Genomic DNA, 12,934 nt, shown 5'->3' with positions numbered 1-12,934 from the left:
TTGTTTAGCAAAGTCTTAAGTAGCTAATTTCTTTTTCTATTAATGAGGACCATTTATTTTCAAGCCTAGCATTGGAATTGTCAAAATTGATGGTGTTACATTTTTTGTTATAGTACATGTGAAAAGTGCTCATGGACGTCGAGAGGTGCTAAAGAGTCACACATGCTATAACAATTTTGGAACTTATGGCAATTTATATCCCTCTAGTTGTTGGTACTTGCACAACTTGTTGTGTTAGCATAAATTGCTAGATGGTGAATTTGTGTGAAATTGAGCTCTAATAACCAAGTTGTTTACATCATTTATGGATGTAAGTGTTATCTTTTATGCTATGGCTCATTTTAGGGCATGTAAATACAAATGGAGGGAGTTTGAATGAAGCTCTATGGGTTGTGAGACTTGGATATATGTAATGATTGTTTTGAGATGTGTATGAGTCCTTATAGCAACTTAACCCTAGGGAAAAACCTTAGCATTGTAGGTTGTACAATGGCTCATGTGGGTGGTACAATGTGAGCTATTTTAAAGGAAAAAATAACGTAAAGTTATTCTTTGCATGTGGTCAAGGATGTGTGGATTTGACATTGTGGTAGTTGTGTGGGAAAAGGGAACCAAGGTGGCATGTGGTCTCCCACCTTTCTTTTCACACAAAACTAGTGAGATGTGGAGATGAATGGTTTGGTGGGAAAAAAAGACTTTGTGAAGCATGTGAGGGCACATTTTGGCCAAAGATTATGACGTTTAACATGGCCAACCAGAAACGTTCCCACCATGTGATTAAGGGCAGTGTTGAAACAAATCACAAAACACAGGGTTGTAAAATTTCTAAATACTACTAAATTGTCTAAAATCTTGCACGGTTGACAAAATGGAGAAAAGAATGAAAGATGCAAATGATGCGGGAGGGAGGCGGAGTGCGTGATGCGGCGACAGGGTGCGGGCGTGGGACGAGTAATGAAGCGCACTCGATCGAGAGACGGGGAGGCACTTTAGAAAAATGCGACCTCGTCTTTTGTCCAGCGTTGAACAGTCAGTCGGCTAGTCGGCTGCTGCTGCGGGCTACCCCATCCCATCAACATCAACAACCTAACGTGCCAACAGAGTCATCAGCCTCCCTCGAATACTTTGGTGCATCGCATTTCGAGCACTAAGTTAGCCCTTGGACAACATCACTCCCGTAATAATAACCGCTAATAATAATAATCAAGCTGCTTCCACTCTCGCCACCTCTCCACACATACCCCGTCCACCCCCCCCAGAGTCCACTCTCCACCCACTCACTCCCACAACTTTCTCAGTGCACGAGTCTGCACCCACCTCATGGTGTACACAGTAGTACCCTGTACACTGTGTCGCTGCTCGCCTTTCAGTACTATGCCAGTCCTTTTCCACTTCTCCAATCGCTCACAGCCGGCACCGTCACCAGCTTTTCATCATGCCGCTACTGTAAAATACATGTCGCTTCCTTCACAGACCATCCACGGTCCCCCACCAAACTTCTGCTGAGGTGGTGGGTTTGAGGACGTCTCGCGTTTCTGCCTCTTGCTTTGACAAGTTTGCGTTTCTGCCTCTTGCTTTGACAAGTTTTGCAAGTTGCGCTATTGCGCTTTTCTGATTGCTTTTCTTGTCCGACTCCAAGGGTGAAAGCACATCTACGGCCGTGATCCGCATCACAATCGTTGTCCTTAGAGCGAATAGCCAAGAAATAAATGTTCATAACCCTTGTGAGAGAGAAAGCGCCGAGCTGCTCAACGTCACATAATAAGAGCAAGGCCTGCTTGCGGAACTTGCTAGCGTCCCTGAAGTTCATGCTGCGGAACTTGCGGTTATCATACGTGTTCGCGGTTAGAGGTCAGTGTGCAGCCTTATGACGGTAAAAAGAGATGTGCGTTTTTGCTAGGGGTGAACGACGTAGCGTAGTTTCTGTAGGAGAGACAGAGAGTGCTGATAATGTCGAGCAGTTGCGATACAACGCCACGATGCCGAAGGCACCCGGCACAACATGTCGGGGGTATATGCGCCTTGTGCTTGAAAGAGCGCCTTACTCGGTTAGCCTGTCCGCGCTGTGGGGCGGTTGGGAGCTCTCGCGTTGCAGTAAGCAGTTGTTCATGCACTCCTTTGGAATGTACAACTAAGGCAGTTGAGGATTCGATAAAAGGGGAAAGTCCGAGAACCATTGCTTCTCTGATCGAAAGAGACAGAGAAGCTTCAAAGCTGTCCAACCAGAAACTGAGTGTGGACGACAACGACAGAAGCGCTCGTCTCCTGCGGAGAAGTAAGTCAATCTCTTTGGGAACGAGTAACATTTTGAGTAATTACGATTGGGAGCGGAAATCTTCGAGGAGTTCAAGTTTCAAAACGGAGCTAGGCCATCCACTTGATGGGGATCGAGCGGCATCCACAAATAACCGAAACGCAGCAGCCCATGAAAAATCTGAGAAATCGATCAGTTCGGAGACAGCGCCGGCAAGGGAGTATTGTAGAGAGAGTTCCCCTGTTGGCATGGACATCGCCAAGAGAATAAGGCCGTTATCCCCAGCTCGTCTGACGAAATCGAAGTCTACAGGATGGGCTCTGAACAGTAGTCCGTTGTGGGGAAGAGCAGAGCTGATGCGTGCGGAACCCAAGGCTCATGCGAGGGTGAAGAAGAAGTTGGGCGCTTTTACAAGGAGCCCATCTACAAAATGCTGCTCCACAGCAGTCAGCCAGTTACCTAAAGAAGAGCAAGTTGTCAAGCTTAATGGCTCCTGCTGGACAGCCAAGAGAGATGAGTGCTGTTCTAATCTATCGGATTCAAAGACCCTGGGGCTTCGGATTAAGCGTGTGTTACAAAGCAGCTGGGCAATGCTGTTGATGGGCGTACGAAACAGCAGCAATGCTAAAGAACATGCACAGAGATGCTGAATGAATCTACTTGAACTACAAACACAAACAGGGAGAGGCCAGAAAACACGGGGAGCAACTACACTTCTAAGTCATTGAGATCAATTACACAAACTCCTGCTTCCCTGTCTCCTCTCCTTTTCGAGATGCCTTCCGAGTGCCATTCGAGTGTAAAGATTATTACGAACTCTAGCATCTGGCTATTGTGATGGTGATTCTCGTACATGTTTGTCTAAGGGGTATCTGCCCAACAAATAATATAAGTAAGAGGACGGGGAGCCGATTCTAGCGTAGTATAAGTAGTTTTGCTGTATACTTTCACATTTGTCTATTAATTTTGTTTTGCAATGCATGCCTTTGCTTTTTAGTTCATAATTTGTCTCACTCCAGCCTGCCTTTCTTCACCTTAAAGTCCATTCAGAAAAGGGCACTCCTTGTTTATACAATATGTTACCTAGCCTCATTTCTCCGAGAGCTCTCATGAGGCCTTTCAATCAGCTTTAGTTTGATCTACATAGAGTTTTCATTGTTTGTTTTGATGTGCTATTTTGGCCTGCCCCTCCAGGGGATGGACTTAGTTTTCACAAAAGAGAAATTCGGTTTCTTGTGGTCTTCTTTTTTGGAGGGTATTCCGGCTTATTCAGGGCCCACTTACTATTTTCTACTCTCTCTCTCTCCCCCCCCAGTCCTCTCTCTCTCTCTAACCTTTCAATTCATGATCTCCCGTAGTCTTTGCCCTCTTTTCTGCGCTGCACATCCAATTCTTCTTTTTCGCTATTTTGGATCTTAGGTAGGCCTTATGAATGATTAATTATCATTCACCTTGTTAAACACAGTTAGCATCCCACCACTTGTTAAACACAGTTAGCATCCCACCAGACAAAAGGAAGTTGACACGGGGCTTTATCTTATGAAGAAACAACCAAGCTCTTGGGATTTAGTGGTTTTGATAGCCCTACTTTGAACAAAAGATGGACACTTGTTTTTCGATAGTTCAATCGTGCTCATCTTGAATATTAGATCATGAAGTAACATTCAACGGATTTGGTTGAAAGATTACTGAATAAGATAAAGAGTTCGAGAAAGTGTAGGGAGCTCAAACTCCCATCGTTTTAACATTTGTGCAATCTCATCAACAAAGACACTTCTTCATTAAATAAGTATCACCTCATGCCCTTTCCACCTATATTTTACTTCTCAAATATCTTAAGAGTTCCCCTTCAAAGTTTCATGTCCACAATGTTTAGAATCTATGTGAACCCTCTTTCACTACCTCTAATTGGTTTTTGTGGATCAAGGTATGGCTCTACCACAACTCAATCAATCATCTACATAGTTGTGCAATTGACCATTGCCATGGTAGTTCGTGGTTGTGACCATCCATTGCAAACTCAAACATAGCCTTCTCTCCCAAGGTTTTTGTAAAGCAAGGTAATGTTAAATGATTTATGACAACAATGATCACAAGGGTTAGAGGAGAATGCGATTGGTAAAGACAACCTCAAATGTAATGATTAAGGTTGGTTGATTTACATTTTTAAATCTCTCCCATTGATTGTACTATCCACGACTTTTCATTCACAAAATGTTTTATCTGGATCCATCACTGACTCACATAGTTATTTCTATTGTCCCTCTTGTGAGATAGATTGTCAAATTACTCCAAGCATAAGCATTTGTAACCTGTTCTCCCTATTTGCCTCAAATCAAGAACCATGTTGTACGATTGCATATCCATTCTTAAATATGCGTAAGCAACCCAAAGGAAGCTAAAGAAATTTGAGATTTCACTAGCGAGTCTTGCAAGCTTTAGTAATTGGAGCATGGAAATATTGTTGAGCATCTAGATAGGATTTTGAAATGGTCATATGAGCTTTTCGTTCAAGAGAGGCATGTGGAGAGCATTAGCAAGTGGATGCCTTTTGAGGAGAATCAAGTATAATTCATTCAAAATCTACCAACTTGAGTTTATTAGATGATGATTAAGTGCATTTTGCATTGTGTGTGGGTGGATGGGTGGGGTGTATGTGTGTGCATGTGTCCATGCAAGCACAACGCACGCATGTGTATGTGTGTTCAAGTGCCTAGTAGCCAAATCACCCTTGAGACCCTCATCTAAAAAATCAAATGCATTTCATTATTTATGTGACTAAAAAGCATAGCTTATGCCATTAGGAAAATAGAAGAAAAACCAAGTTATCTAAAAAAACTATGTTGACTATTACAAAGTAGATATGTGTATGCGAAGGGAGACGCATACCATCTCCTCGAGTTAATAGTCAACTAATTATTAGTGTACAAGTTGAATGCGCACTTGTCTATCTTTATGTTCTATAATCCTAACATCGACCATGCCTTCCATGCTATGCTCTCCTCCATTGTACTTATACCCATCTCATTGTTGGTAGAGATGAATTGTGATGGCAAAGAGGAATGCATTTTGTGACAACTCCATCTATGCTCTTATATTTTTTTGTGCTGTTCAAGTAACTCACCCACTATTTCAACTCTAGAAGTTCCAACTTCAACTCCTTTGAGTTTTGTTTATGCAAATCCCAAAGGTACTTGATTGATTGATGTCTTCTTAAACAATACGTTATAAGGTACTAAAGCAACAAATGTGTAAGACCTAAGCTTGTACTCAAATTTTTGGAGTGATTGCACCTCAAAAGCCTTCATCACATCCATCTTCAACTCTATACTCATCCCCATGCATGCTACAACTTGCCTCTTTCGACCCATTGGCTTGGGATACTCAAGTTAGGAGAGAGAGAGAGAGAGAGAGAGAGAGAGAGAGAGCTTTTTTAATGTTCAAAGGAGGCCTATTGAGAACTGTAAATAGACAAGAGAGCATGTTTGGTAGTTACGATGACACGTCGTATAACTATAGGGTTTCCATAAGTATATAGAGAATTCGTGAGTATAGTAAATGGAGAAATTCAAGGGGGACGGCAATGAAAGTAACTTTCAAAATGATTAGACTACACACAACACAAAAATTGCTAGCTATGATAGCTTTTCCATTTAAGTCAAAACGTCCGTAATACAAGTTTCCAATTGCTTGGTTGTTGCTTTAGAAGGCTATGGAGATCTCATAGTAGCGAATTCCATATCAAGACATGCTTCCCCCTTAGTACTCCATATTTTTTGCCTCTTGAAAATACATACCTTGATCTTCCACCTCCTTCGAGCGTTACATACCTTAACCAACCGTACTGTCTCTATATACTTCCTTCATTTCAAGTTTATGTAATGATGTTCTCATGAGCTAAACTTCCCTTAAACTTACTCTCTAAAGTACATTAATTAGGATACCCTAACATGGGACTTATTTCTCATTTGAAAAACACACCTTTGACCTTAAATTCTATTAGCACTTGGTTACAACTTTGCAATATAGTAGTCCTCTTGTTGCCTTACTCCATTAGCAAACCATTTGGACCTCCCCTTAGCTTCATACCAAGTGAGTGTCGTGGGATCCAACTCCCTAGTTTCATCCACATGCTCAACATATTAGCATATGGTTTTCCTCCATCTAACAATAGAAATCTTGTTTTTAGCCACTAGTATTGCAAAGGAGGTTTGTCTTTGGCCTTCTAGCTCCTCTAAAAAATTTATATTTCGATTTCTTCCTTCCCCTAGTCCTTTTTGGGCTTCATATTGGACAAGAGCACACAATGGAAGGCTTGACTAAAGATTTAAAAGGTTTTTCCTCATATTCCATGGTCATGAAGCGATCCCAAAATATCATGAATAATATATGTAGGAAATTTCAACTTCAAAGCTTAAACATTTCCTCTTCTAATATCCACCTCTTTTCCTCTTGATCCTATGACCATGTTCTTTCTTGGGAGTAGAAAATAATCTACATAATAAGCAACAACAATGCATATCTTCCTCTTGATCCTATGACCATGTTCTTTCTTGGGAGTAGAAAATAATCTACATAACAAGCAATAACAATGCATATCTTCAATGTGTGTTCACCTCCCCATGTTTTCCACTCCGATCCTCATATAGGGATCCCATTCCCCAAGAAGAATAATTTGAAATCCCTTAGCTTAGGGGTTTCTATTCAACCAACATATGCCCCTAGATAACCAGTAAATACTTGTGCTACCCCTCTAAAATTCCTAGTAGTGAATTTGATTGCTAGGTGGATTCAATTCTGAAGGTAGTGGAATCAATTGAACCCAAATACAAAAAGGATGGAGATTGTGTAGGTAAGAGCAAACCAAAAGCACAAAATTGCTTCTTTGGACATAGAGTGCTAAGTTGCTAGGGTTCCCTCACGGGAAATTGATAGGGTTTTATTAGGTTGACACACATATTTTTATGTAGCTTCAAAGCAAATATCACAAATTTTGTGGTTCTAGTACTCTTTCCATTTGTCTCACAATCCTTTTCTAGGGAACACATTCAATAAAGATTTTGTCCTCTGTTGCAACTCATAAGGCGTTGAGATGATCAACCCTTCAATGTTTTGCCCTAAACCTTGCTTCTAATTACTTGAAAGAGAGAAAGAGAGAGAGAACACCCCATAGTCCATAACGAGGTGCACATTCTGAAATCATGATGCCTGACCTTCGTTTGGATGGAAACAAGATGGCCAAACTTCAGGTACCCAGAAACAAAAAACATTCGCTGATGCAATGAGATATGATTCAGAATTATTTAGTCTAAACAAGGCTTATACATCTTAAATGATTTGAATCTTAACAAACATCTGTTCTACCCATCATTTTGTTTCACCATTCATAAAATTACACGTTTCCATGGAAAATTAGTGGCTGGCCGGACGCCCAACATCTTTCAGCTTCCTGCATTCCACAAAAAGTAATTGGCTTCCTGAAGCTACCGTCAGTTGTCGTTATCTTAGAAGATCATATCTGCCCCAAAGAAAAATACAACGGCGTTATACAGTAACACTGGCATTTCAGCAAACCTGTAAAACACATTGGGCTTGCAATAGATTACAGGACAAACCCATGATTTGCAAGCTTACACCTTCCCTGCTCCTTGCTTCTTCAAAAGACATGGTCACACATTATAGCACACTAAATGAGAGGCATGATTCCAACTGCTGTTGATAAACACATCCATACCCCTCCAAAGGAAAGTGGGAATGACAGGATTTTCTTTTGCCGCCGGATTGAGCCTTCAACTACCATTAGAACTGCTGCACGGATGCCAAGGCTGAGTCCATACAAATAGAAACTATTGCTTTATGGTAGCGAGCTCATGGCTAGATCCAAGCATGTGCATGCCTTCGTCATCAAGCCCTGAGTTTTGTAGCGGTTGCAACTTTGGACTCTCAAGATCATCTGCTGTACCAATAGGCAGCAAAAATAAGAAGACAAGAGGCATTAAACGCAGAAGGCTCCGAATCAATATTGCCAACCAAAGATGGCTGTAATTCTCTCTTTGAACATCCAGCTGTTTTAATAAAAGTGCACCAAGCCAAGCTGCACAGGTGGCTCCAAAATTTGACACTGACATTAGAAAAGCAAAGACTGTTCCTTCAATACCGGCGGGGCAAAGTCTGGCTGAAAGAACCATCATTGGTATTAACTGAAGCCTACCAATCACATCCGTCAGTGTCTCATCTCCAATCACAAAGGCATGATCTGGTATTCCTATTTTCACATTTAAGCGAGTCACAATGACAATATCCAGCAGCCCTATAGCACAAGAGGCCACCTGTGACAGCAGAATGCAAACGAAGTGAATATTACATCAGACCTTCGAGACCAAATTTTGGCAAAGTACAGTCCCGCTAGCAATTTTCTTAGAGCGCTTTACTTCCCTTACCTCTGTTTCTTGAACGTCTTAAATCTGTTCTTGCTTGCTGCACTGTGATTTGCACTCCCTCTCTCATTCTTGCTACTTTCCAGCAGACTTCCTGTCTTCCCCAAAAGCCAATTTCCCCCAAAGACAAACACCACCCCCTTTCTTCTAATAAAGAAACACCACAGATGGAATGGAAGTATCTATATTAAGAGTAATGATTTTGGGATTCAGAACTAAAATGTAAGGATAACTTCATCAAAGGTCTGTGGAAATTTGAACCTACAAATAATTGGGCTTAAAATTTGCTGAAACAATGGAAGGAATGCATATGTAATAAATAAAGAGTTAGGTTGTTGAGTTAGGAGGAGTGAGCTACTGGCACTAGGGGCCACTTAACATATGGATAGTACAAAAGCGCCCAGAACTGAGTAGAGAGCGCCTAGTGCACATCTATTTGCGCACACACGAGTCTTGACATATATGGCTAGAATGCATGACATAACATCACCCAAAAGACCCATCCATCACCCTTCAGTCCCTTCACAATCAGACGAGTCCCTTTAACTCAGAAGCTTCATCATTTTTGTGTGTGACAACAGAAGATTGCACAAAAGACCCATCCATCACCCTTAAGCCCCTTCATGGTCAAACACAATGACTGCAACATAGAGCTTCATCAAACCACAAAAAACCAAAATAATCATAGTCTACATTTACATAAAACTATGGGTGGCATAGTGGACAAAGCATATAAGCTTTCAAAGGTTACTAGCCTTCACTCTTGAATTAACATTACTCCTACTACATGCCCATTTGCATTCGTTCTAGGAAGAACTGTTCAACTATCTTTGACATTGGAGCATCAGCTACTGCCTTCTTTACTATGTTGATCTTTCTGTCCCTAAATAAAAGGTATCATTATTGATGTTAACTCATTCTGCTATCTTAGAATTAATTTTTATGGATATTCTATAAAATAATACGAATCCCTTTTCCACCCCATTTGACACTTTTTATAGAGCCCATATATTGTATTTTGACCTTGATAACTTAGTTTTCTTTTTATTCACATGGAGGGCAACTTTCCTTCAAAACATTGAGTACAATTTCAACCACTACAAACTTGCCAATGGATGGCCATATGGCCATAGCATATCATTCATCAACAAAGCACATGTTGCAGATTAGTAAGTCCAAATGCCATTACCAAAGATTCATAATGACCAAATCTACTTCCAAAAGCTGTTTTACACGCATCCTTAGCTCGCATCCGTATCTACTGATAGCCAAACTTAGATCTATCTTGCTGAAGATAATAGGTACATGTAAGCAGCTAACAAATAATCTAAATTTCCCATAGGATATATTTTAATAGCGATCTTATTCAGCCCTGGTAATCAATATATAGGTGGAATGCATGAGATTAAGCAACTACGAGAAGGATGAAGCAAAATCGACCCAGACGGACGTGAGCACTTGAGAGGAAGCCACTCGCTACAAGCGTCTACCAATGTGGTGGCGTAGGAGAGGAGGATATCCGGCCCCGTCCTCTGCACAATAGCATTGGTCCTAGCTACTATACATTTAGTGCCCAAGCAAGAGGCCCTCTTGATCAAGGACCTTTGGATGCCAAATAAGGGGCTATTGCTCTATCTCCTCCATGCACTAAAGCTCAAATGAGGCTTGTCGATAAGTGTCACTAAGCCCTCATCGAATTCCTCATGAAGGGGGAACCTTCCCGCTCAAGGAGCCTTCATGAAAATCCAACTATGTGAAGGTTGCCACTCTCCTACCATCCATGGGGAGTTCCTAAGTAGCACTTACTGAAGCAATAGCTTCCAGGGCTCTAAGCCTTGAGTGACACCCCATACAATAATCTTTGTTTAGAAGGCTCTAATCCACATCTTAGCCTTGGCCCACATCCGATCCTACCTATGCACCAAGCGCCTGAGCAACATCATGCATCCCCAGTGAAAGTACCAACAAGATGTGATGTAGTAGGCCGTGGCCAAAAGTTGGTTGACCACCAAAGCTCTCCTTGCAAGGGCATTGACAGAGCTCCAACAAAAAGGCTTATGACACTATCTCTAGAACAAGGATAATCTGCTACTTTGGCACCAGAGGTATCTTGCTATCTCTCCCCTCAGTAAATCAAAGGGTCTTGCTCCACATAAGAGCATACTCCATGCCAGTGAGAGAACTGACCAACTTGTTCCAGTTAGTCTCACCTCAAAAAAGCCAAGCGGTACACATCCTCTCCAGATTGCCTCTTAATGCCTCCGAAAAGAGTCATGTCATAAAGCTCCTTATCTTGGCAAATCGAAAGAACACAACCCCACTAAGCAAACCTCTTGTAAATGGAGGACGTACCCACTGGGACAGTGACAAACCCGAATAAAAGTTGCAGATAAGATTCTCTCAAATCTTGCAACTCCATAAGTCTGCATTTAGACACATAAGTTAGGTCTGTAAACACATGCATAAGTTTTTCCACTTTAGACACGATAGATGCACAAATAAAATCCCATTGGATAGGGAAGGGCAACAACTATCAAGCCATTAGGGAAATTTTGGACCCAAAAAAGGCCTCTTGCATCAAACCCTTAAGATTTATCTAGCCTCAAGAATGCCTCAAGATGAGCAAACTAGCCAATGTGAAGCCTTGGGCATTAAAAGAATCAAGGATTTTGTATTGGCCTCTAATTGGTGGCCTATAACTCTAGTCTGGCACAATTGTACAACTTTACTAGCCACAATGAGTGTGGCTCCTACTCTCGAAGCCTCTCGATGGAGGAGCTCTGTGTGCTCCTTGGCATCTATTGTTCATCAAGCCCAACCATTTTTGTGGGGGTATCCTCAACTGTCCAAATTTGGACATTGTCTTGAAGCACCTCCTCCTTCTCAAAACGGTCATGCGAGATCCTCACCTCCCTCTATGAACGTCCCTAGCATGGTTGCTCCAAGCACAGGGCAATGGGAAAATAGTCTAACATCATCGAGCCTGTCAAAATGCCTCTAGCACCTTTTGCATCACCAAGGCACCCACATAAAAGTGGTCCAACCCCTCCACAAACCATCATGGTAGGGCTGACCGAAGGAATATCAAGGACAGCCCTATAATCGAGTAACCTCAGCTCCTGCCACAAGTCCCAACCTCTAATGGAGAAGATAAACTACTCCCACGTGCCGGCTCTTTCAATGGAAACTCTGAAATCGAGCATCTTCTACGTTGGAGAAGAATCACGAGTCCAAGCTTGACAAGCAACTCATCAGATGACACCAAAAAAGACCTCTCTAAACTCGACAAGCAGAAGCATACACATTCAAGTTGAGATCCCTAACCATAGTCCTATTGGGGTAAGTATGATCAAGGGCTTGCTCTATGGTGCATGTGTGCATCTAGGGGAGTCACATGTGTGTTTGTGTGTGTTGTAAAGGCACATCAAGTGCTATGATGTGTCTAGTGTGTGACCTAAGTGATGATGTAAGACAAAGGCAATCCCACTGATGTAGGGATTGATTCCCACTGATGTAGGGGCTGATTGCCACTATGTAGGGAAGGTATTACCTTCTCCCCTTTTCTATAAGAGAGAGTCCTCTCTCTCACAATCATAATAGAGATCTACCATCTTTCTTTCATTGTGCTCTCACACCTCTTGCAAGATGCATCTATTCTATCCTACGGGATCCTACAAATGGTATCAGAGCTTTACGTTCTAGATCTAGCCTAGCCTAGCATTAGATGCTATCTCTAGCATAAACTACTAGTTTCTCATCTTCTCCATTTTCCTTCTTCTTCCCCAAATCTTTGAGAGCTCTGTTCTCTGCCTACAAACGACCATTGCCCAAACCCTTTGAGCTGCAAACTCCTCACGTATGGACGAACTTCCAGCTGCAAGCATTTAGGGAAATTTCGTCTGTATGTGCAATGCCAACACTCACACTCCTCGACGAACTTTCGCGCAATTCCGCCTTTGTACCTACCTATCTACAAATTTCTTTGAGCCTGTGCTGGACGACACTGAGGGCAAGTTGCTGCTGAAATCTGAGCTCATTTGGACGAGGAATGGAGGCGCAACAGACGAAAAACCAGTTGGTCTTCTCAAGCTTGGCTATGGCGACCTGACGCAACATTGCGCCCCTCCTTGCTGGTAGCCCTTCTTTGGTATAAGGCCCTTCTTCCTACATAAAAATCCCCTTGAATAGAGCTATGAGCTGTGAGAATTGCACCCTCCAAGTTCTGGTCTCTGTTTTGGACAGT

The 12,934-nt window shown here is 42.1% G+C and overlaps 2 protein-coding genes across 4 annotated transcripts in view; one reads left to right on the top strand and one right to left on the bottom strand.

Annotated features, from left to right (window-relative positions):
* Positions 1-1,497: 1,497 nt before the first annotated feature.
* LOC147885225 (micronuclear linker histone polyprotein-like protein) lies at positions 1,498-3,166 on the top strand. The gene has a single exon (XM_087397801.1). It carries the CDS (start codon positions 1,951-1,953, stop codon positions 2,902-2,904), a length of 954 nt encoding a protein of 317 aa, XP_087253927.1. The 5' UTR covers positions 1,498-1,950; the 3' UTR covers positions 2,905-3,166.
* A 4,266-nt stretch (positions 3,167-7,432) lies between these two features.
* Positions 7,433-12,934, bottom strand: part of LOC147885224 (putative folate-biopterin transporter 6) — a 59,114-nt gene continuing 53,612 nt past the window's right edge. For 2 of the 3 annotated variants that reach the window (XM_087398039.1, XM_087398040.1), the window contains one exon: positions 7,433-8,583. In XM_087398039.1, coding sequence (XP_087254165.1) covers positions 8,101-8,583 — 483 coding nt within the window. In that variant the 3' untranslated portion in view covers positions 7,433-8,100. The remainder of the gene's footprint in view (positions 8,584-12,934) is intronic. The other variant, XR_015543593.1, reaches the window with a different exon arrangement.

This window comes from Dipteris shenzhenensis, chromosome 26 (assembly GCF_047967505.1).
Source record: "Dipteris shenzhenensis isolate YYH24624 ecotype China chromosome 26, Dip_SZ_1.0, whole genome shotgun sequence".
NCBI lineage: Eukaryota > Viridiplantae > Streptophyta > Polypodiopsida > Gleicheniales > Dipteridaceae > Dipteris > Dipteris shenzhenensis.
The sequence above is the reverse complement of the archived record's forward strand: the minus strand, read 5'-3'. Positions and strand labels throughout refer to the sequence as shown.

Bases quoted from the DNA above. Each gene is read 5' to 3' on its own strand.
- LOC147885225 (XM_087397801.1), top strand. From the start codon at position 1,951: ATGTCGAGCAGTTGCGATACAACGCCACGATGCCGAAGGCACCCGGCA.